Source organism: Scyliorhinus canicula, chromosome 8, assembly GCF_902713615.1.
Source record: "Scyliorhinus canicula chromosome 8, sScyCan1.1, whole genome shotgun sequence".
Lineage (NCBI taxonomy): Eukaryota > Metazoa > Chordata > Chondrichthyes > Carcharhiniformes > Scyliorhinidae > Scyliorhinus > Scyliorhinus canicula.
Window position 1 is genome coordinate 122,224,571 of NC_052153.1, and position 24,729 is coordinate 122,249,299.

The 24,729-nt window shown below is 46.5% G+C and overlaps 1 protein-coding gene across 13 annotated transcripts in view; it reads right to left on the bottom strand.

Moving 5' to 3' along the window:
- ppip5k2 (diphosphoinositol pentakisphosphate kinase 2) overlaps positions 1-24,729 on the bottom strand; it is a 225,135-nt gene that overhangs the window by 141,072 nt on the left and 59,334 nt on the right. For all 13 annotated transcript variants that reach the window (XM_038805177.1, XM_038805176.1, XM_038805167.1 and 10 more), the window contains 8 exons: positions 19,906-20,060; positions 13,954-14,055; positions 13,461-13,622; positions 11,374-11,495; positions 6,345-6,446; positions 6,027-6,113; positions 4,620-4,695; positions 1,635-1,744 (listed from right to left, as the gene is read on the bottom strand). In XM_038805177.1, coding sequence (XP_038661105.1) covers positions 1,635-1,744; positions 4,620-4,695; positions 6,027-6,113; positions 6,345-6,446; positions 11,374-11,495; positions 13,461-13,622; positions 13,954-14,055; positions 19,906-20,060 — 916 coding nt within the window. The remainder of the gene's footprint in view (positions 1-1,634; positions 1,745-4,619; positions 4,696-6,026; positions 6,114-6,344; positions 6,447-11,373; positions 11,496-13,460; positions 13,623-13,953; positions 14,056-19,905; positions 20,061-24,729) is intronic.

The following is a 24,729-nucleotide window of genomic DNA, read 5'->3' on the forward strand; positions in this document are numbered from 1 at the left end:
GAGGGCGGACGCTGTCCATGTTACCGGATGGCTGATCGCTGGTCAAAGGCAGATTATCTCAAGGTAGGTTCGTCAAACTCTAACATGACTCACTGGCACCATGATGTGTTGGGTAAGCTGGGTCTGCGAGGACTGCGTTTACTGTAGCAGTGAGAGAGACAGGCTTCCAACACTTGAAGAAATGCAACTCTATTTTATTGAACTCTTAACTATCATACATACTTTAACTGTGGGTTGACACTATGCGGAGTTGACTGGAGACCTGAGGCTAACCTGACCAGACTATCTTACTACCACATGGTGGATGTTCTAGTTGTTGCTCACGGGTTCTGACTGTCTCAGAGGCTGGATCCCAAGAGAGTGGGAAAACTAGTGCCCTCTGGCTTTATAGTGGTCGTGTCCTGTCTGGTGATTGGCTGCTGTGTTCTGTGTGTTCATTGGTCATCCTGTGTGTCAATCAATGCCTTTCTGTGCACCATCATATACTTGTGTGTATATTATGACAACCACCATGTAGAAGGACAAGAGTAGCAGATACATGGGAACACCACTGCCTGGAGGTTCCTCTCTAAATCGTTCACCATCCTTGCCTGGAAATATATCGCTGTTCCTTCACTGTTGCTGGGTGAAAATCCTGCAACTCTTTCCTTAATAGCACAGTAGGTGTGCCTACACCACATGGACAACAGCAGTTCAAGAATTCAGATCGCCACCACCTTCTCAACGGCAATTAGGGATGGGCAACAAATGCTGGCCTAGCCAGCGAAGCACACATCCCGTAAAAAATGAATGACATAAACATTCAATTCATCTTCCTAATGATTTGCTGTACCTGCTTTTTGTGATTCATAACCCAGGACACTCCCATCCCTCTGTACCATCCAGCTCTACCTCTCCCCATTTAAATAACATACTGTTTTTCTATTCTTCCTCCCAAAGTGGACAAGTTCACAATTTCCCACATTGTACTCCATCTGCCAAATATTTGCCCACTCACTTAACCTGTCCATATCCCTTTGCAGACACTACGTCCTCCTCACAAGTTTCTCTCCTACCAATCTTTCGATCATCAGCAAATTTAGCTACCATATATTTGGTCTCTTCATCCAAGTAATTTACACAGATTATAAATGTTTGACACTCCAGCACTTTGCTCGTTTCTGCTTGTTAACCCAAAAATTATCCATTTATCTCTACTCTTCGCCTCCAGTTAGTTAATCCTCAATCCACACGAATATGTCACACATTTTCTGTTGTAACCTTTAATACGGCACATTATCAATGCCTTTTCGAAATACAGGAGTACGACATCTACAACTTCTCCTTTATCTACATAAATCAGCCAAACATGATTTCCCTTTCATAAAACAATATTGACTGCCTGATTGTAAGTGCCCTATGAACTCCTCAACAATACATTATAGCATTTCCCTGTGACAGATGTTGGGCTAACTGGCCCGTAGTTTGTTGTTTCCCGTCTCCTTCTTTCTTGAATAGAGGAGTTACATTTGCTATTTTCCCAATCTGATGGGACTGTTCGGGAATTTTGGACAAATACAATCGATGCATATACAATTTTTACAGCCACTTAATTTATTTTAGTCTAGAATATGTGTTGCTGATACAGTACTCACATCTCAAGAACAGATTTCAATTGTTCAAGTTTCGATTTACTTTCTTCTATTTCTGAATCATTATTCTGGCCCAGTTCCGCCAAAAGATGCCTTGCAATATCCAAGACTTCCTGAAAGGCCATTGGAAAAATATTTTAGAATTGCCTTCAGTTTTCATGTTACAAATATGCATTGGCAGACAAAGAAGGTTATTTATCGATATTACTGTCATCACTCCATTTCATGATACTGTACAATTGATTATGGGTTCATCCATTACGAAGTTAGATGACACCTTCTTCATTATGTTTTTATTCCGATTTTCCTATGATTGTGGCAGCCTATGATTATACAATTCCATATTCTGAACACAAAATACTGGGTTTAAATAAAATTAAGAAGCTACACCATATGAAATCTACTCTGAAAAGGGTTACTTAGAAGACTGATAGGTCTCAACATTTCAGGCAGCATTCTCTGCCCGTCATCCGGAGAAATTGCTGGGAAAGGTGAAAGAGGCAGTACAGGGTGGGAATATAGGTAGGATTTTATTGGTTTGTCCCATTATTCGGTTTGTAATAGGATAGTGCATAGTAATGTTCTTACTGCTGATTGGTTAACTGTGTAGAATGGATCGTATGGTGTTTCATTTAACAAAAAAGTAGCCAGATGTCACTGATGAAAAGGTTACGACTTGAGGGATGGTGTGGGTTTGGTAGCTCTGTGCATACATGTATGAAGTGCTAAGTCTAGAATTGGTCCATTCGATGTAGTGATCATTAAGTTGAGTATGTTTGACCATAGCTGATTGGTCGCATTCACTGTGTTTGAAGCAGGTTTGATGTTCCTAGAGTCCAGTATGAAGGCAGAGACCCATTTCCCCAATTCTTTTTATTAGGCCAAAATTGTTGCTCATCCCTATTAATCCTTGAACTGAATAGCTTGTTTGTCCATTTCAGAGGACAATTAAGATTCAACTGCATTGGTCTTTGTCTGAATCACAGGTAGGGCAGACAAGATAAGGATGGCAGGTTTCCTTCCCGAAAGGACATTAATGAAATAGATTTGATTTGATTTATTGTCACATGTACCGAAGTACAGTGAAAAGTATTTTTCTGCGGCCGAGGGAACATACACAGTACATACATAGTAGACAAAAAGAATATTCAACATTTGACAAATGGTACATTGACAAACAGTCATTGCTTACAGTGGGGAACAAGGAACCAAACAAAGTAAATACACGAGAAAGAGCAGCATAGGGCGTCGTCAAAAGTGTTCTTACAGGGAACAGATCAATCCAAGGGGAGGAGTCTTGTAGATGTGGGGAAGAAGCTGTTCCCATGTCTGGATGTGCAGGTCTTCAGACTTCTGTACCTTCTGCCTGATGGAAATGTCTGGAATAAGGCAATGCCTCGCTGGGAGGGGTCTCTGATAATGCTGTCTGCCTTCCTGAGGCATTGGGAGGTGTATACAGAATCAATGTGGGAGTGGGAAGCTTGTGGGAAGCTCACCGTTGGGCTGTGTTTCTTGCAATCTTGGGACCGAGCAGTTGCCATATCAGGCTGTGATGCAGCCGGATAGGATGCTCTCCATGGCACATCTGTAGAAGTTTGCAAGAGCCGATGCAGACATGCCAAATCTTTTTAGCTTCCGAAGGAAGTTGTTGGCTTTCTTGACTGCTGCATCACCATGAGTGGATCAGGACAGACTGTTGGTGATGGTGGCCCCATGATGGGTTCTTACATAGACTTACATAGAATTTACAGTGCAGAAGGCCATTCGGCCCATCGAGTCTGCACCGGCTCCTGGAAAGAGCACCCTACCCAACACCTCCACCCTATCCCCATAACCCAGTAACCCCACCTAACACTAAGGGCAATTTTGGACACTAAGGGCAATTTATCATGGCCAATGCAGCTAACCTGCACATCTTTGGACTGTGGGAGGAAACCGGAGCACCCGGAGGAAACCCGCGCACACACGGGGAGGATGTGCAGACTCCGCACAGAGAGTGACCCATGCCGGAATCGAACCTGGGACCCTGGAGCTGTGAAGCAAATATGCTATCCACTATCAATGATGATTTAATGGTCACCATTACTGAGGCAAGCTTTATATTTCAGATTTTCTTAACCAAACTTAAATTCTACCAGCTGCCTGGGTGGGATAGGAACCTGTGCCTCCAGGGGATTAGGCTGGGCCTCAGGGTTAGTAGTCCAGTGACGTTACCACTAAACCGTTGTCTCCCTTGACCCAGACAAGTCTACATTGCATGGTCTACATTCCTGCTTTGAGAACGTTTATCATCTTTGTAGATATTAAAGATGGTATGGAACTTCTTAGATGAATTGTGTTGCCCTGAATAGATGTGGTAGTCTGTGCAAGGTGGAACACCCGGTGTGAGAGAGGTTGACTCTGGTCTCTTGCGTTCATCTTGTGTGAAGGGAATCCATTGAGTTGAAGTGTGGCAAATTTCTGGTTGCTGACGTTTCTCATCACCAAAGGAGTAGTCTCTTCTCATGAGGATGTTGGAAGACAATTGGAGGGTGAAGGGATGATGGATAGATTGGTAGATTGTTAGTATGAGTGAACTTATAATAAACTTAATGTAATGGTGTTCCACTGAGACTTGATGAGAACATCATGAAATGCCGTGAAAGTTGTTCTAGCTCCAAGATACAATGAACACTCCAATGGTGATTGTTAAGGTGTTATAGGAAGCTATGAAGTTCTTTCCCATCATATTAACTTAAGAGGCGATATGGCGGCATTGTGGTAAAGTAATTGGACCGTTAATCCAGGGGCCCAGGCTATTGGTTTAACAGCACATAAGAGCAATACAGTTGTGAGATCAGTGATTTGTATGTCTATATTCTGGGAAGGTTGTTTTTTCAGCTGTGTGCCATCATGCAGATCTTCAACATCTGTGAAATACCTAATGACACTCCTCCAAAATTGGAATACTTGGAAATTATACTAGAAAGCTAGGAAGTAAAAACTTGCCTGTAGTTGCTTTGGCTTCTTTAGCTTTATCTTTCCTGCTTTGTAGCCATTGTATTTTTCAAAGAGTTCAAAAAATCTACATTAAAAATGGGAGGTGGAGAAAGTGGAGGAAAAATAACAGTAGAAAAGTATTAAACATATTTGTTCACATTAATCACATGACACATTATGTACTCTCTGGAAGGAATTTTGTGCCTCTTTTAACTGGCAGGTATCAGGGAATCTGAATAACCAGCCCCAGACAAGTTTGTCTGCCATATTTAAATGAGGATCCTTTTCTGAGATTTTGGAAGTGATTTTAAAGTAAGGCTCATCAGTAAAATGGAGGCAAGATGGGTTAAATGTCACTGATTGCCACTCAATGGCTACTTTCTCATTTTTTTCTTGGATCGAAGGGATGTATGCTCACAAATCACAAAATAGCAACACAAGTTGACAACATGATTAAATAAGCAATCAAAGCATTGAGGTTCATTTCTAGAGGAATAAAATTGTAAAGCAAGGAAATTATGTTCAACTTGTATAGAAACTAGTTAGACAACACTTAGCGTACTGTGTAGTCTGGTCTCCGTATTACAGAAAGCCTATAGAGGCATTGGAAAGGTGGAAGAAAGATTATAATGATGACACCAAACTGAGAGGCTACTACTATCAGGAAAGACTGCAGAGGCTGGGTTGTGACAAACATTAGGAGGGGATCACAGAATTAACTCAATCAGTTTGAACGTTGAGCTAATTTTCAAGCTTTATATTAGTCTTTTACATTCTTTTTTGTATTTTGGTTTTATTGAGTCAAGAGATTGTTAGAATACAGAAATGCATTAATTAGAAGAATTTGGAGAATGACTTCACCAGTACAACCAGCATGTTGGTGACTTACTGTAGCTATTTTCACCCGTCACCCATTCTCTCTCAAAAAAAGTATAACATTGCACAATACTGGAATCCATATTCACACCACAAAGCATATAATCCACTTTTCTTTTGCACTGACTAAAGTGCTTGGAGGATCAGTTATTAACATACAAAAATGTTTTTCTGGCATTAATAATTTTTTAAATCCGAAATTGATCTGTTAAGTCATTGCGCTATTACAGAAAAATTTTTAATTGTACAAGGCAACTTGCCTTTTCAAACATTAAGATATAACACATCATATTTTATGGCATATATCCCAACTGTATTAACAAACTTCAGTAATTGATCAATAAACATTCTGAAGGCTCAACATTCTAGCATAGAGTAGGTTTTATACTGGTATTGTCTTTAGTAGCAGTGAGATTTGTAGGGGAATTGTTTGAATGTGAAAATAGTGCAGAAAAGCAAAGAAAACCCTCAAAATAACAGTGTGAACGAACAATCGTTATATAGTTTACAGTTAAAGGCAAAAATTTAATTGTGCCTTACCTCTGATGCCTGACTTCCATTTTCATTTTTTGTTTGGGAGTTCGATCCCCATGCCTTATGACTGCAATTACACAACGAAGCTCCATCCTACACAGCAAGGCGTAAAGCAGAGTGGCCAAATTCAGCGATGTCATGTCATTTCAAGATGACTATATGTTATACAAGCCAGATTAGTTTACAAATCTAGGAACTACTACTCTTACAAACAAAACGTATTCAAGTTAATTCTCTCAATCAGAAAAAAATTGGTTTTATCCAAATTTGCTATTTACTCATGCATACATTATATTAATCTGTATTAATCTGTACTATCCTCACATTGTGCCTGATGTAGTGGGTACAATAGGAATGTTTTCCACTTCAGTAGGAACAGACCATGGAATCTGAAACTGCGGAGCTAACTCTCGCATGATGATGTTTCTGTAAAATCAATCATATTCATTAAGCAGTAAATCAGTAGTGAAATAATTGTACGAACAATGCTGTAATTATTAGTTGGCTTATGCTTACCCAAACAAAATGTTTAAAAGGCAAATCATAAACTGCAGACGCACATGAAGATTTCAATTTGAGGCTCAAAATGAAAATGAATTTTTCACTATCATTGCAATAAAAAGGCCTGGTATTTTTGCAGATGGCAAAGATTTTCTACTTTCGGCACAATAGGCAGTCTGGTGGAAATTGCATTCTTTTTCAAAAATAAAGTTTTAGTTCCAGTTTTTGCTCAAAATCATTTGCATGGACTTGTTCAGAAACTAGAAACACAGTATTAAACAGACGCTGCTAAATTGTGTATAGAACTGGCTAAGGGATATGAGATAGAGGACAAATACACATTTTAATGGTAAATAGATGTTTTCTTGACTTAACGGAAGTATGTAGTGAGGTCCACCAGGTGTCAGGGCCATTGCTTTTCTAGTTTTATATGAATGACCTATACTTGCGCAGTTCGGTGGCGCAGTGGGCTAGCCCTGTAGCCTCACGGCGCCGAGGTCCCAGGTTCGATCCCGGCTCTGGGTCACGGTCCGTGTGGAGTTTGCAAATACTCCCCGTGTTTGCGTGAGTTTTTCTCCCACAACCCAAAGATGTGCAGGCTAGGTGGATTGGCCACGCTAAATTGCCCCTTAATTGGAAGAAATGAATTGGGCGCTCTAAATTTAAACAAATAAACAACCTATACTTGAGTATAGGGACCACTAATTTGAAATTGCTGGCAATTGAAAATTTGGCAAGGTAGTGAATAATGAGCATGATAGTAGTACAATATAGGAGGCCAAGGACATAGACAGACTGCTAAAATTAGAAGACCCAAGACAGTTATAATTTAAAGTATCTCAGTGTGAATTGATGCACTTTGGAAGAAACAACAGGGAGATGCAGTATAATTTAAATGGTGAAAAAAATGTAAAACACTCCAGATGCTAGAGATCAGAAATAAAAACAAACTGCTGGGAAAATTCAGCAGGTCTGGCTCAACTCAAGTGTGGTGGCAGTGAGTTCTGTCGCCGTCATACCTGCTGGCTGGACTGGAGTGAACTTGAGCCTGATTCCATGTTTGGAGCCTATGCACGAGTGTGTAGCTCTCCGAATCACCTGGCAGGTCGAGAGCCGATTTGTCTGCCTGCCGTCAGCTCTTAAGTTCGGGTCCCGGTGTCATATTAAAATGCTAGTCCAACAAATATATCTCACGCTCTTCAGTCCACTTGTCCTTAGGAGACTGTCCATTATGTCTGGGAGCCAGAAACAAAAGGCTCTCTCTCTCACGAGGGCAGCACCCCACTGTAGCCGCCATACCTTCAACTACTTGATCCATGGAATCCAGGCACAGAGGTACGTGCTATACTTAGCAGATGGCTCGAGGAAGCACCAGAGCGTAACCTCTCCGGTCTGAGAGCCTGCTTCCCATGAGGTCACTAAAGGGCAACGCAATGCAGGAAGTAGATGAGTGATCCAGGGTAAGTTATCCCTCAGCTCCTTCCACTCTCAAACATTCATCGTGGTATCATGTACTCAAACGGTTATTCGCTTCACACATTTCACAAATCCACTAGCAAGGGGTGCACATCAACACCCATTCTTTCAAGGACACTTTCACATCACCTCCATCCCACCTGTCAGGTTGCTCGGTAGCACAGTGGTTAGCACAGTTGCTTTGAAGCTCCAGGGTCCCAGGTTCCATTCCCGGCTTGGGTCATTGTACGTGTGGAGTCTGCACGTTTTCTCTCCTGTCTAGGTGGGTTTCCTCAGGTACTCCAGTTTCCTCCCACAAAGATGTGCAGGTTAGGTGGATTGGCCATGCTAAATTGCCCTCAGTATCCAAGAAAGGTAGGTGGGGATACAAGGATAGAATGGAGGTGTGGGCTTAAGTGGGGTGCTCTTTCCAAGGGCCGGTGCAGACTCGATGGGTCAAATGGCCTCCTTCTACACTGTCAATTCTATGATTCTATCCTCTGGTCCTTCTGTTAAGTAATGTGTTAAGAGACATTGCAATTAGTTGTCTCATTTATGTTAAGTTTTCAATGATTGACACTGATATGCAGGAGCTTCAGGTGGACTCTGGATCTGATGGTGTGATGATCGAGTTTAGTGCAGAGTCTGTTAAAGTGAAATAAAGGTGTTTGTGAAAAGGAGCTGGACTTTTGTCTCTTCGTACCATAGCATCGATTACGTCTAACACTTCTGGGGAGGGTTCACAACACACTGAGGACATGCATTTAATCCAAACTGTATTGCATCCCCTCTGATCACATGCCTTCCTTACATCTTCGTACAGGCCAAGTTGGCGGACAACAAGCAAGAGCAAACCCAGAATGGAGGAGGGATGGCAGAGATACTTGCACTGACCAAACCCAAGGAGGCTTCAGGCAACCTTCCTGGGGAAGACATTAATTGATCCTGTACGGAAGGGGAACATCACCTCTCCCAACAAGGTGGCATGCTGGCAGTGGTTGGCACTGTTACCTTAACGCCAGAGACCTGGGCTTCATTTCAACTTTGGGTGACTGCGTGGAGTTTGCATATTCTCCCAATGTCAGCGTAGGTTTGCTCAAGAGTGCGAGGAATTCCTCAAGAGTGCTTTGGTTTATCATGAGTGCTTTGGTTTCCTCTCATAGTTGAAAGATGTGCAGGTTTGGTGGATTGGCCATTTTAAATTTCCCATTCGGGTCCAAAACGTTACAAGGGGTTACTGAGATAGGGTACACTCTTTTCAGTGAGTCAATGCAGACTTGATGGGCTGAATGGAGCACTGTAGTGATTCTATGATTCTGACAACAGATCAAAGCACCATCACTTCATCAAATCATATCAAGGTGAGTCAGATGTGCTTTCATAGAGCTTGAAATGAAATGAAAATCACTTATTGTCACGAGTAGGCATCAATGAAGTTACTGTGAAAAGCCCCTAGTCGCCACATTCCGGCGCCTGTCCAGGGAGGCTGGTACGGGGATCGAACCGTGCTGCTGGCCTGCTTTAAAAGCCTACGATTTAGCCCAGTGAGCTAAACCAGCCCCATAAGCTCTCTCACTAAAACTCTTTTTTGCAGGCATCAGCTGACTGCAGCTATCCAGGCAGCTGGATCGCCAAAACAGGTACGAGGATGAGGGGGTCCATGATGTACCATCACAGCATTCACCCATGCTCTCCAACAAGGCACAGACCTTAGTGGGGCTTAATTCTAGCTTAGATTTTGGATCACTTTCCATGGCCGCACACCCTGGTGGACACCATCCGATGTAGGTGACATGGGGATGATGCAGCTTGACCTCCCTACAGGTGTCCCATCTTCTGCAGGAGTCAGGCCTGGGGCCTTCTGGCACCCATAGGGAGAATGAGTATCAACCCGGGACCTCCATACAGGATGCTCCAAGGGTATGATTTGATGAACATAGTCCCCTCTGCTTGTGCCCACACCCACTCCAGCAGTGCAGGTCGCCGAGTGAACTTCTGCCCTTGAGAAGGAGATCCTCATCAGGCCGGAGTCCTCCAGGCCACCAGTGAATGTCCACAGGGTCATCATACACATCAGGACATAGCCTCCATCTCTGCTGCAGGTGCCAGATTGGCACCACGGTACAAGGTAGGGTTAGGAAAGTTAAAACATTTTGGATGTCACTTCTGGTTCTCGGTTGTGCTATCGCAAAATAAATTGCTTTCATAAAACTCATTGGATGGGTATGTGAATGTTCTGGTCAACTGAAAGCATTGGGAATTTGTATTTTTGAATCCTCTTATCTTGAAGTTTAGTCATCCTACCACTCTCATAAGATTAATATTCACGTGATATTAATCTCAGTGCAACTAGTCTCTGGATCCTTGTGTTGTCAAGGAGATGCGTGTAAATCTGCATCTATATGGAATTATGGAATGTATGATGGTTAAGTTTTGAACCCTGATTCCTCAAGGGACAGCTATGGTTGAGGGCAATGATACTCTCGGAGCCTTGGGTCCCTGCAGTGTTAGTGTTTGAAACCAAGTCATGCACTTTGGGAAGAGAGCCCTAGGTTGGTCTACATCTCATTTGTGGCAGTGTTTGGATCAGTAGATGGCATTGAAAGCATCAAACCTCATCTCACATTATTGTTCCTCAGTGGGCTTGAAGTTCACAGAGTGAGCACATGAGCAGGTCAAGGCTGACCAAAGCCAAGATCTTATCCTAACAAGTCTTGGGCTCAGAACATCAAAGTATGAATGCAGGACTTGTTCTCTCAGTAATGGCTCGGCTATCCAGAGAGGACAGAGAATGGCTTGGAAGGCCAATAGAGATGCGTCCAGATGTGTGTCCAGGTATATACCAGTGAAGAGGAAGGACTGGAGGAAAAGGGCTAATCAACCTTGGATATCTAAGGAAATAAAGGAGGGTATCAAACTGAAAAAAATGCATACAAAGTGGCAAAGATTAGTGGGAAACTAGAGGATTGGGAAATCTTTAAAGGTCAACAGAAAGCCATGAAAAAAGCTATAAAGAAAAGATAGATAATGAGGCTAAACTAGTTCAGAATATAAAAACAGATAGCAAAAGTTTCTACAAATATATAAAACGAAAAAGAATGGCTAAGGATTCTGCTCACCAGTCACTTGATGCCACATATTTCCCTGTGCTAAAACCAATAGATGCGTGAAGCAGATAGATACAGAGCTACAGATAGGGAGATGAGCCTGCATTCCTGGAGATATTATGTGTAAAATTATTTTACTTTGTGCACTTCATAATTGTAGAAAATTACTGCATAAGAATTGTACCCAAATTTTTTGAAATACCAATTAATTGCGCGAAGCTTTTGTACCAAAGTTGTTCAATTATTTTTTTTTCAAGCTTTGTAAATTTTTGATAGAACAAATATTTTACCCCAAAATCTTTGCACAATCATCATAATACTTCATGGAATTCTTGACGAAACTGAAACCATTAACATCACAGACATAGGATTGGCCATTAGCTCGCAACAGGTCAAAGCCACAAACAGTTTGCTATCAAAAACAAAAGAGAGGAAAATTAATATCAATGCAGTAAAAATAAATACAAATGAAGCAATGTTTTTTTTTATTATTTAAACTGTCCCAAATTTACATGATGCTGTAGCTCAATTTCAACAACTAATTGATAAGTCAATGGCATCAGCTTGAAGTCAAATCATCTAAGACCATAAGACATAGAAGCAGTATTAGGCAACTCGGCCCATCGAGTCTTCTCCACCATTCAATCATGGCTGACATTTTTCTCATCTCCATTCTCCTGCCTTCTCCCATGACCCCTGATCCCCTTATTAATCAAGAACATATCTATTTCAGTATTAAAGACACTCAGTGATTTGGCCTCCACAACCTTCTGCGGCAAAGAGTTCCACAGATTCATCACCCTCTGGCTCAAGAAATTCTTCCTCAGCTCTGTTTTAAAGGATCCCCTTAAGATTGTGTCATCTGCTTCTAGTTTTTTCTACAAGTGGAAACATCCTCTCCATGTCCACTCTATCCAGGCCTCGCAGTATCCTGTATGTTTCAATAAGATCCCCCCCTCACCCTTCTAAACTCCCAACAAATACAGACCCAGAGTCCTCAACCGTTCCTCATACGACAAGCTGTTTATTCCCGGGATCATTCTTGTGAACCTCCTCTGGACCCTTTCCAAGGTCAGCACCTCCTTCCTTAAAAATGGGATCCCAAAACTGCTCACAATACTCCAAATGGGGTCTGATCAGAGCCTTATACAGCCTCAGAAGTGAACCCCTGGTCTTGTATTCTAGCCCTTTTGACATGAATGCTAACATTTCATTTGCCTTCCCAACAGCTGACTGAACCAGCACGTTAACCTGAAGAGAATCATGAACAAGGACTCCCAAGTCCCTTTGTGCTTCTGATTTCCTAAGCATGTCCTCATTTAGAAAATAGTCTTTGCCTAAATTCCTCCTTCCAAAGTGCATAACCTCACACTTTTCCACATTGTATTTCATCTCCCACTTCATTGCCCACTCTCCTAGCCTGTCCAAATCCTTTTGCAGCTCCCTTGCTTCCTCAATACTAGCTGTCCCTCACCAGATCTTTGGATCATCTCCAAACTTAGCAAAAGTGCCTTCAGTTCCTTCTTCCAGATAAATTATTGTGAAAAGTTGTGGTCCCAGCAGACCCCTGAGGCACACTACTGGTCACCGGTTGCCATCCTGAAAAGAACCCCTTTATCCCCACTCTCTGCCTTCTGCCAGTTAGCCAATCCTCTATCCATGCCAGGATCTTACCCTTAACACCATGAGCTCTTAACTTATTTAACAATCTCCTATGCGGCACCTTGCCAAAGGCCTTCAGGAAATCTAAATAAATCACGTCCACTGGTTCTCCTTTGTCCAACTTCCTTGTTACCTCCTCAAAGAACTCTTAACAGATTTGTCAGACACGACCTCCCTTTGACAAAGCCATGCTGACTCTGTCCGATTTTATCATGCACTTCCAAGTACTTCCCGATCTCATCTTTAAGAATGGACTCTAAAATCATACCAATGACCGAAGTCAGCCTAACCGGCCTATAATTTCCCGTCTTCTGTCTCCCTCCTTTCTGAAACAGTGGTGTTACATTAGCCACTTTCCAGTCGTCTGGGACACTTCCTGGCTCCAGTGATTCCTGAAAGATCACCACCAATGCCTCCACAATCTCCTCAGCTATCCCATTTAGAAACCTGGGGTATAGCCCATCCGGGTAAGGCGGTCTACGTCTCATATTTCTAAGGTCAATTTTCACATTGGATCGAGGAAGACTTGTAGTTTTTAAAAAAAATTCCAGTTATCATCAAACCTCAAAATGGGCACATAAATAAGTGAAGTTTTTTTACAAAACTGCAGTTCTAAAGTACTTGAACTATGGTCATTCTTTAGAGATTTCACTACTTTCATTAGTCAAACATTAAATTGAACTAATTGAAGTATGTGTTTTATTCTACAACCTACCTTAAAAGCAAGGCAAACTTTCCAAGCAATTAACTTCTCTCTAGCATTCAGAATGACTGGATAGCGAACTTCCTTTCCTTCACTGTCTCGTTCAACCTTACCATCAAGAGCAGGAGATTTGCGGGCCTCTGCATGAGCATAATCTGGACCAACCGTGTAAACCTTAAAAAAATGTTTTTTTTAGCAAAAATTATATACAAGATTGCTGTTAGACAATAGCCTAATTGAGAAAGGCAAAACTGGTTGACTTCAAGTGCAGTTTATTTCTATCCAGTCAGATAGTTGCCATGGAAAATATATTTTACAGTGCTTTGCGAAATACAGTAAAAACAAATTATTTTTCTTCAAGGCAAAGATAATCTTTCTAGAGCACTGGGATTATTATACAAACTGTATGATGCTGTTGCAAATGAAATTGTTCAAATACTTTGTTGATTATAGCCTAAAAAGTGCATTATGGTTTTAAAAATAGATAATATTTGAATATCCGTACCTTCACATCTGTACCATCTGTTGGCATAAACTGCTCATATATATAAGAACCTGTTTTCCGGACACTGCTTTCAGGAGAGTAGACACTGCTTCTGCTGCCAATCTGAAACAACACAATATAAGATATTTACCTGTGTAGCATCTTAGCCACATATCCACTTGATCAGCAATATGCAACTTACTCTCCCTCCTTAGCATTGCCCGACTCTGCTGTGACTTTAGTTCATCTGGTGCTGAAACCCTCAGCCTTGTTTTTGCTATCTCAAGAGCAGACTAGACCAATGCTCGCCCAGCCATCTCTCCTATCCTCTATCCTACACAAACCTTTACAAATCAATACTCTGCTGCCAGCATCGTAACTCCTGTCTAGTCCAGGACTTCTGGTTGCTGCTATGCAGAGCTAAGTCGGATGTTCGGCAATACCCGCATAGGTGTATGGATTGGACCAGAAGCGGGGCAATCAAAAAAGCGGCATTGGAGCAGAGAAAGGTGTGAGGGAGGAAGACCAAGATGGCGGCGGGCAGGGACCAGGCAGCGTGGACGCAGGAGCAGCAGGAGCTGCTCTAACGCTGCTTTAGGGAGCTTAAGGCAGAGCTGCTGGAACCGCTAAAGGCCTCATTTGACAAGCTCCTGGAGACCCAGACGGCCCAAGGGGCGGCGATCCAGGAGGTCCGGCAAAAGGCCTCGGAGAACGAGCATGAGATCCTAGACCTGGCGGTGAAGGTGGAGGCGCACGAGGCGCTCCACAAAAAGTGGCAGACGAGGTTCAAGGAGATGGAGAACCGGTCAAGGCGGAAGAATCTGCGGATCCTGGGCCCCCCAGAGGGGCTGGAGGGATCGGACTTGGGGGCCTATGTGGTCACCATGTTGAATTCGCTGATGGGAGCAGGTTCCTTCCAAGGGCCCTTGGAGCTGGAGGGCGCCCACTGAGTGCTGGCGAGGAAGCCCAAGCCCAGCGAGCCGCCGAGGGCGGTGCTGGTGCGGTTCCACCGGTTCGCTGATCGAGAGTGTGTGCTTGGGTGGGCCAAGAAGGAGCGGAGCAGCAGATGGGAGAATGCGGAGGTCCGAATCTACCAGGATTGGAGTGCGGAGGTGGCGTGGAAGAGGGCCGGTTATAATCGGGCGAAAGCAGTACTGCACAGGAGAGGGCTGAAGTTTGGCATGCTACAGCCGGCGCGTCTATGGGTCACTCACAAAGACCCGTCATCACTATTTTGAGTCCCTGGTGGAGGCCTGGGCCTTTGTTCAGGCCGAAAAACTGGACTCAGACTGAGGGTTGGGGCATGGTCGGGGATTGTTGTGTTGTGCTTCGAGGGGGGGGGGGGGGGGGGGGGGGGCTGGGATGGGGCTAGTGACATTGGGCCTGAAAAGGGAGCTGCGCCAGAGGAGGCGGGGCCGGTCGAGTGGGAAGCGATGGCTGGTCTAGGAAGAGCTATGGCTGGTCGGCTGCGGGGGGGGGGGGGGGGGGGGGAGGGTGGGGGGGGGGGGGGGGGAGACTGAATGGCTTGTCAAACGGGCCCGGGTATTCGTGCGTCTGAAGGGGCTGAGGGCGGATGTGGCCACACGCCAGGAGACGCACCTACGGGTGGTGGATCAGCTAAGGTTGAGAAAGGGGTGGGTAGGGCAAGTGTTCCATTCGGGCTTGGATGCGGAAAACCGGGAGGGGTGCGATTTTGGTGGGGAAGAGAGTATCGTTCATGGCGTCGAGCATGGTGGCGGACAGTGGTGGCAGGTATGTGATGGTAAGTGGCAAGCTTCAGGGGGAGCGGGTGGTGCTGGTCAATGTGTAGGCCCCGAAATGGGACGATGCGGGCCTCATGCGGCGTATGTTGGGGCCGGACTCCAGATCTTGAGACAGGGGGTCTAATAACAGGAGGGGATTTCAACACGCCGCTGGACCCGGCACTTGATCGCTCCAGGTCCAGGACGGGTAGGAAGCCGGCGGCGGCCAAGGTGTTGAGGCGGTTTATGGATCAGATGGGAGGGGTGGACCCCTGGAGATGTATGAGGCTGGGGGTTAGGGAATTCTCGTTCTTCTCCCATGTCCACAAAGCCTACTCCCGGATTGACTTTTTTGTCTTGGGCAGGGTGTTGATTCCGAGGGTGGAGGAAGCGGAATACTCGGCGATAGCCATTTCAGATCACGCTCCGCATTGCGTGGACCTTGAGTTGGGGGAGGAGAGGAACCAACGTCCGATGTGGCGTCTAGAGGTGGGGTGGCTGGCTGATGAGGAGGTGAGCGGGCGGGTCCTGAGGTGTATAGAGAGATATCTGGAAACGAATGATAATGGGGAGGTGCAAGTTGGGGTGGTTTGGGAGACACTGAAGGCGGTGACCAGAGGGGAGCTGATCTCCATTAGGGCACACAAGGAGAGGGGGGAGAGGAAAGAGAGGGAGAGGTTGGTGGGGGAGATGGTGAGGGTAGATTGGAGGTACGCGGAGGCCCCGGAGGAGGGATTGCTGAGGAAGCGACGTAGCCTCCAGGCTGAGTTTGATTTATTGACCACCAGGAAAGCGGAGGCGCAGTGGAGGAGGGCACAAGGGGTGGTATATGAATATGGAGAAAAGGCGAGTCGGATGCTGGCGCATCAGCTTCGGAAGCGGGAGGCAGCTAGGGAGATCGGGGGAGTTAGGGACGGAAGTGGGAGCATGGTACGAAGTGCGGCGGGCATCAACGGGGTCTTTAGGAGCTTCTACGAGCCCCCAGTGCAGGAGGGAGGGATGGATCGCTTCCTTGACAAACTGAGGTTTCCGAGAGAGGAGGAGCAGGTGGTGGGGTTGGGGGTGCCAGTAGGACTGGAGGAATTGGTCAAAGCGATAGGGAACATGCAGACGGGGAAGGCACCGGGGCCAGACGGGTTCCCGGTTGAATTCTACAAGAAGTATTCAGACCTGCTGGGCCCGCTGCTAGTTAGGACCTTCAACGAGGCAAGGGAAGGGGGGGGGCTCTGCCCCCGACGATGTCTAGGGCGCTGATCTCCCTGATCCTGAAGCGGGATAAGGATCCCCTACAATGTGGGTCATATAGGCCAATTTCACTCCTAAATGTAGATGAAAAGTTGCTGGCAAAGATATTGGCCATGAGGATTGAGTACACCGTGCCGCAGGTCATACACGAGGATCAAACGGGTTTTGTGAAAGGGAGGCAGTTGAACGCTAAAGTACGGAGGCTCTTAAATGTTATAATAATGCTGGCAGTGGAAGGGGAGGCGGAGATAGTGGCGGCGATGGATGCGGAGAAGGCCTTTGATAGGGTGGAATGGGGATACCTATGGGAGGTGTTGAAAAGGTTCGGGTTTGGAGAGGGGTTCGTTAGGTGGGTGAGGCTGCTACACGAGGCCCCGGTGGCGAGTGTGGCTACGAACGGAAGGAGGTCAGAGTATTTCCGACTGCACCGGGAGACGAGGCAGGGGTGCCCCGTCTCCCCTGCTTTTTGCGCTGGTGATTGAACCCCTGGCCATGGCGTGAGGGAGTCGAAGAACTGGAGGGGGATAGTGCGGGGGGGGTTAGGAGCATCGGCTGTCGGTATACACGGATGACCTACTGTTGTACATGGTGGACCCGGTGGGGGGAATGCCAGAGGTGATGAGGATCCTCAGGGAGTTCGGGGATTTTTCCGGGTATAAGCCCAATGTGGGGAAGAGTGAGCTGTTCGTAGTGCACCCAGGGACCAGGAGAGGGGGATTGGTGAGCTCCCGCTGAAGAGGTCGGAGAGGGGTTTTAGGTACTTGGGAGTACATGTAGCTAGGAGCTGGGGGGCCTTACATAGGCTTAACTTCACGAGGCTGGTGGAGCAGATGGAGGAGGAGTTTAAGAGGTGGGATGTGCTGCCACTCTCCCTAGCAGGCAGGGTCCAGTCTGTCAAAATGACGGTGCTCCCGAGGATTTTGTTTTTGTTCCAGTGCCTCCCTATCCTGATTCCTAAGGCTTTTTTCAGGCGGGTCAATAGGAGCATTATGGGGTTTGTGTGGGCACAGAAGACCCCGAGGGTGACAAGGAGGTTCCTGGAGCGGGGCAGAGATGGGGGGTTGGCGCTGCCTAACCTCTGTGGGTACTACTGGGCCACCAACATGGCGATGATACGTAGGTGGGTAATGGAGGGGGAGGGGCGGCATGGAAGAGGTTGGAGATGGCGTCTTGTGTGGGCACGAGTCTGGAGGCGTTGGTGACGGCGCCGCTACCGCTTCCCCCAATGAGGTATACTACGAGCCCGGTGGTGGCGGCTACCCTCAAATTTGGGGGCAATGGAGGCTGCATAGGGGGAGGTGAGGGCTTCAGTGTGGTCCCCGATACGGGGGAACCACCGGTTAGTCCCAGGGAGAATGGACAGAGAGTTTCTGAGCTGGCACAGGGCAGGTATTAGGCGGTTGGGGGACCTATTTGTAGATGGGAAATTTGCAACCCTTGGGGAGCTGGAGGGGAGGTTTGGCCTCCCACCCCGGGGAACACCTCAGATACATGCAGGTAAGGACGTTTGTCAGGCGGCAGGTGGCGGAGTTCCCACTGTTGCCGTCAAGAGGGGTTCAGGACACGGTGTTCTCGGGGACGTGGGTTGGAAAGGGGAGGACATTGACAACCTGTCAAGTGATGCAGGAGAGGGAGGAGGCCTCGGTGGAAGTGTTGAAAGGTAAGTGGGAGGAGGAGTTAGGAGAGGAGATCGACGAGGGGACGTGGGCGGATGCCCTGGGGAGGGTGAATTCCTCCTCCTCTTGCGCAAGGCTCAGCTTAATTCAATTTAAGGTGCTGCATAAGGCACACATGACTGGGGCAAGGCTGAGCCGGTTCTTTGGGAGAGAGAACAGGTGTGTCAGACGTTCAGGGAGCCCAACAAACCACACCCACATGTTCTGGGCATGCACTGCGCTGGAGGGCTTTTGGGGGGGTCGTCGCGGAGATGTGGTTGGTTCCAGGGTTGAGCCGGGCTGGGGGCTCGCAATATTTGGGGTAGCAGTGGAGCCGGGACTGCAGGAGGTGAAAGAGGCCGGTATTCTGGCCTTTGCGTCCCTGGTAGCCCTGCGCAGGATTCTTCTACAGTGGAAGGATGCGATGCCCCCGGGCGTAGAATCCTGGGTCAACGATATGGCTGGGTTTATCAAACTGGAGAGGGTCAAATTTGCCTTAAGGGGGTTGGTGCAAGGGTTCTTCCGGTGGTGGCAACCGTTTCTAGACTTCCTGGCGGAGTGTTAGGTGATGGTCAGCAGCAGCAGCGGGGGGGGGGGGGGGGGGGGGGGGGGATTTGTGAAAACTTGAATAAACATTATTTTAAAAAATCTCTTGTCTGGTCCCATTCACTCATCACCCGTGCTCGCTGGCCAATATTGATCTCAGTCCAACAACTCTTCAAAATTTAAAGTCTCATTCGTGTTTTCAAATTCTTCAGTGGTCTCACCCCTCCCTATCTTTGTAACCTCTAGTTGTAAAACTAACAGATCTCCAATTCTGAATCCCTGATTTTAATTGTTCCTTCATTGGCAGCCTTTAGTAAACTAAGGCCTAAGTTCCGGAATTTACCACCTATGTCATTCTATCTCTTGACCTCTCCTCCTTTGAGAAGTTCCTAAAACAACTCCCTTTGGTCGTCTGTCCAGACATGCGTGTGCATGCACACAATATTTAATACTGACCCATTATTTGAAGTTGAAACTACTCCTTTCATTCCACCTTCAGCAACAGTACCCTTTAGCTGCCACAACCCTACTTCTTAACTCTCTCCTCACCTTGCCTCTCTACTTCCCCATCTTTCTTTAAAACCCTTTGCAAAATATATCCCTTGAATCTCTCCGAACCGTGTCACAAAAGACAGCCTTCACTTCTTTAAAGTCGTTCAGCATGTTTTTTCTGCATTGGTCAATAAAAAATGCAAGTTATTATTTAGAAAATAAATTCAGATTTTTTAACTTTTCTGAATTATCAATTCTCTTGTCAATGTGTTAGAAGATCATACAACACGTACCTTTCGAAAGAGTCTTTGGCTTCCTCCACCAGCAGATGTTGGGTAGTATATGTAAACATTGTGGTCCTCCGCACTCACTGGCTTCTCCACAAATGGTTTTTGAAAGACATCCCCATTCACCTCAACATGATCTTCACCCTCTACTAAATTACATTCTAACAAGAAAAACATTAAAACAACATTTTTTTAAATTCTTTCATGGGATGTGAATGTAAGACAAGGCCAGCATTTGTTGCTCATCCTGAAATGAACTCAAGGTGGTTATATTTACCATTCTTACATGATATGTGCATTTTCCATTAAACCCAACCAATGTAAACAGAAGAATATATATATTTTTTAAAATAAATATTTTTATACTCCTTTTTCACAATTTCTCCCAAACTTATGCCCACTAACAATAATCGGTAACGGATGCAATGTCAATCCCCATATCAATAACAACAATCCCATCCTCCTACCAAACCCCCAAACAGCAGCCCGCATGCTAACATAAATCAATAACAAAAAGGAATCAGGAATCATCCATAGTCACCATTAACACATACAGTCACCCTCCCCACCGCTCCTCCCAACCCCTCCCCCTAATGTTCGATGTAATCTAATTCTCGAAAGTGCATAATGAATAATGCCCAAGAATTGTAGAACCCCTCCATCCTACCCCTCAGCTCAAATTTGACCTTCTCAAGGGTCAAGAATTTCAGCAGGTCCTTCCCGCCATGCCAGGTCGGAGAGGTTGATCTCCATCCCAACATTTTCCGCCTTTGGGCGATCAACGAGACGAAGGCAACAACATCTGCCTGTGCACCGTTTCCAATCCCGGCTGGACCGATGCCCCGAATATGGCCTCCCGAGGGCCCGGGTCCAGTTTCACGTGATAAACGGAAGAATATTCAAGAACATTTATTTTGCATCCCAGTTACTGTGTAACTTTTAAACACTGCAGTTCAAACACATGTATTCCATTCAACAATTACATCAGCATAAAGAGGATTATCTGCTCTATAAAGATAGAAAAAGTTTATTTTAATGCGTTACTTCAACCCAGGTTAGCATAAACTGAGAAGAGTCAAGTGGTTCAGAATCAGTCACCATTGTGAGCCATTGGGATGGATTTTACTAAACCTCCGGAGATGGGCTGGGAATCAGGAGACCCTGTAAAATGACAGTGAAAGGGAAGCCCAACAGTGGGTGGCCAATTAAACCAATAAGAGCTACTTCCTGCCCTCAGCAGCATTTTACCCATGTGAGGAGGGGCCGATGGGGATACTGCAAGGTAAACCCTGGTGGTCTCCCAGCAGGTTCTCTGGAAGGGGACCTCTTTCAGAACTACTCCATGGCCCAGTTAATACTCAGTGGCAGCAGCAGTCACCCAGAGGCCACTGCTAAAGATGCAGCTCACCCCACCGATTCCCGATCACAGGAGTCTGTCTGCCTGGCCCTAGCATAGTAATAAAAAATCTTATATGGCCTTAGAGCGCAGCAGCATGTGAGCTCCCTATACTTCTTCCTGCAGCCACCTCATTGGCGACTCTGCCGAGACTGCCAAGCTACTGGCCCTCTAAGTGAGACTAGATCTTTGGGAGCTGAGCTGCCACCCTCATCTAAAGGATAATAATAATAATCTTTATTTGTGTCACAAGTAGGCTTACATTTACACTGCAATTAAGTTAATGTGAAAATGTCCAAGCCGCCACACTTCGATGCCTGTTCGGGTACACGGAGGGAGAATTCAGAATGTCCAATTCACCTAACAAGCACATCTTTTGGGACTTGTGGGAGGAAACCCACGCAGACATGGGGAGAACGTGCAGACTCCGCACAGGCAGTGAACCAAGCCAGGATTTGAACCTGGATCCCTGGCGCTGTGAAGCAACAGTGATAACCACTGTGAATGCCGGCAGTCCCAAATGCAGCCTCTTAATTGGCCACCGGTGCTATAACTTCACTCAGGGTTCCACCCCTTGTGTTCAAGCAAAGTTGGGTCGCACTTTCAGTAATAGTGGCTGGAAACATACCAGCCATTGTATCAAAGATGACACAGAAGGCAATTTTCATCATTTTTTAAAAAATGCATTTTATTACAAACTTGTATCAAAGCAGGTTACAGCAAGTAAACACCTCGGGAAACATACTTCCCAACAATCAACTATATAGTCTGTACAGATTTTTCTCCTTTTTCACCATCACTCACTCCACCCCCCTGCGACAAACAGCTCCTCAAACACGGTCACAAACATTCCCTACCTTTTCTCAAACTCCCCTGCTGAGCCTCTTAACTCACACTTTATCTTCTCTAACCCCAGGAAGTCATCCAGATCACCCATCCATGCTGCTACCCCTGGTGGTGATGCCGACCGCAACTCCAGCAAAATTCGTCGCCGTGTAATCAGTGAGGCAAAGGCCACGACATCGGTCTTCCTCCTCTCCATGAGTTTAGGCTTCTCTAAAACCCCAAATATCACCAAAGGGTCCGGGTCCACCTCCTCCGCCACTATCCTGGTTAAGACCGCAACACTCGCGCCCAGAATCTTCACAATTATTTGCAACCCCAAAACATGTGCGTGTGATTCGCTGGCCTCCGCCCACACTCATCTGCTACCCTAGAAAGAACCCACTCATTCTCTCCCGAGTCATATGCATCCTGTGCAACACCTTAAACTGTATCAGGCTCACACTTGTACAAGAGGAGGTACTGTGTACCCTTTGCAATGCCTCACTCCATACACCCCAATTGATCTCAATTCCCAACTCCGCTTCCCATTTCTCCTTGATCTTCCACCCGCTCACCTCACTGCTCCCCCAGCCACTTGGATATATCCCAAATGTTTCCCTCCCTTTCCACATTCAGAAGCAGCAGTCGCTCCAGCAGGGTGCATCCCGGCAACCTAGGCGACCCCTTCCAGACCATTCTTGCAAGGTTCCAAACCTGCAGATATCTGAAGTCACTACCCTTCAGCAGCTCTACCCTCTCCCTGAGCTCCTCCAGACTGCAAACCCTTCCTCCAAATACAAATCCCTCACCTTGACCCAACTCCATTTCCCTCCACCTCCTGTATGCAATATCTATCCCCCCAGCTCAAACACATGATTCTCGCACAGCGGCGTCAGCACCAACATCCCTTCCACCCTAAAATGCCTCCTCAGCTGATTCCATATCTTCACCATGGATTGCACCACTGGGCCCCCTGAATACCTACTCGGAGCCACTGGCAATGCTGCCGTTACCATAGCCCTCAAACTAGACCTCTTACAAGATTCCTCCTCCATCCTAACCCACTCTACCCCTTCTCCTTCCCACCACTGCCGCACCTTGTCCACATTCACCGCCCAATAATAATGAAGCAAGTTCGGCAACGCCAACGCCCCCCTGCTGCCTCTGCCTCTGTAGCAGGGTCCTCCACACCCGTGGCACCTTCCCTGACCATTCAAAGTCAGAGATGATCGTGTCCACTTTCCGAAAAAAGGCCTTTGGTATAAATATCGGGAGAGCCTGAAAAATAAACAAGAACCTCGGCAGAATATTCATTTTCACCACTTGGACCCTCCCCACCAACGTTAAGTGCAGTGTGTATCCCACCTCCTAAGGCCCTCCCAGGCCCCATCCACCAGCTTCGTTAAGCTCCACTTATGGAGCCTCGTCCATTCCCTCGTGACCTGAATCCCCAAATACCTAAACCTATCCCTCGCTACCGTAAATGGCATCCCCCCCCTAAATTAGCCTGCTGTGCGAGCTCATTCACTGGAAATACCTCGCTTTTCCCTACATTCAGCTTGTACCCAGAGAACCCACCAAACCTCCGCAGCAGGCCCATAATTCTTCCCATACACTCCAACAGATCCGAAACATACAGCAAGAGGTCATCGGCATAGAGCAACACCCGATGCTCCCTCTGTCCCCTCTACCGACCCCCTGAGAGCCATTGCCAATGGCTCTTTGGGCAGCGTAAACAGCAGCGGCGAAAGCGGGCACCCCTGCCTCATACCCATGTGTAAGTCAAAGCTTCGTGAGCTCATATCATTCGCACTCACCCTCGCTCTTGGCATCACATACAGCAACCACACCCATGCCACAAATCTCGGCCCAAACTCAAACCTTCAAGTACCGCCACTCGACCCGATCAAATGCCTTCTCCGCATCCATGCACACTACCACCTCTGGTATCAGAGCCCCTGACAGATTCATCACCACATTCAACAGCCATCTTACATTACTTGTGAGCTGCCTACCCTTCACAAAGCCTGTTTGATTTCTGCAACCACTCCCGGTACAGTCCTCCTTCCTCCCCGCCAACAACTTAGCCAATACTTTCACATCCGTGTTCAATAGTGAAATGGGTCTATACGACTCACCTTCTACCAGATCCTTCTCTTTTTTGGGATTAGTTTGATTACTGCCTGCGTCATCGTCTCCGGCAACTCCCCCTTCTCCAGTGCTTCATTAAACTCCCCCAACAGATGTGGTGCCAGGTGTGCCGCAAATTCCTTATAAAGTTCTGCCGGGTACCCATCCGGCCCAGGGGCCTTCCCCGACTTCATACCCCTGATACTGTCCAGCACCTCCCTCAGCCCCAGGGGCTCCGCCAAAGCCTGCCTCTTTGATTTCTCCACCTGGGGAAATTCCAGCTCATCCAGAAACTGCCCCATGTCCCCCTCCTCTCCCCCCGGATCTGCCTCAAAGTCCCTGGTAATACTCTCTAAATGCCTCCTTTATCTTCCCTGGCTCTGACACCACATCCCCAGCCCGGATCTTCAATATTTCCCTGGATGCAGCCTGCCTCCGCAGCTGGTGCGCCAGCATGCGGCTCGCCTTGACCCCATACT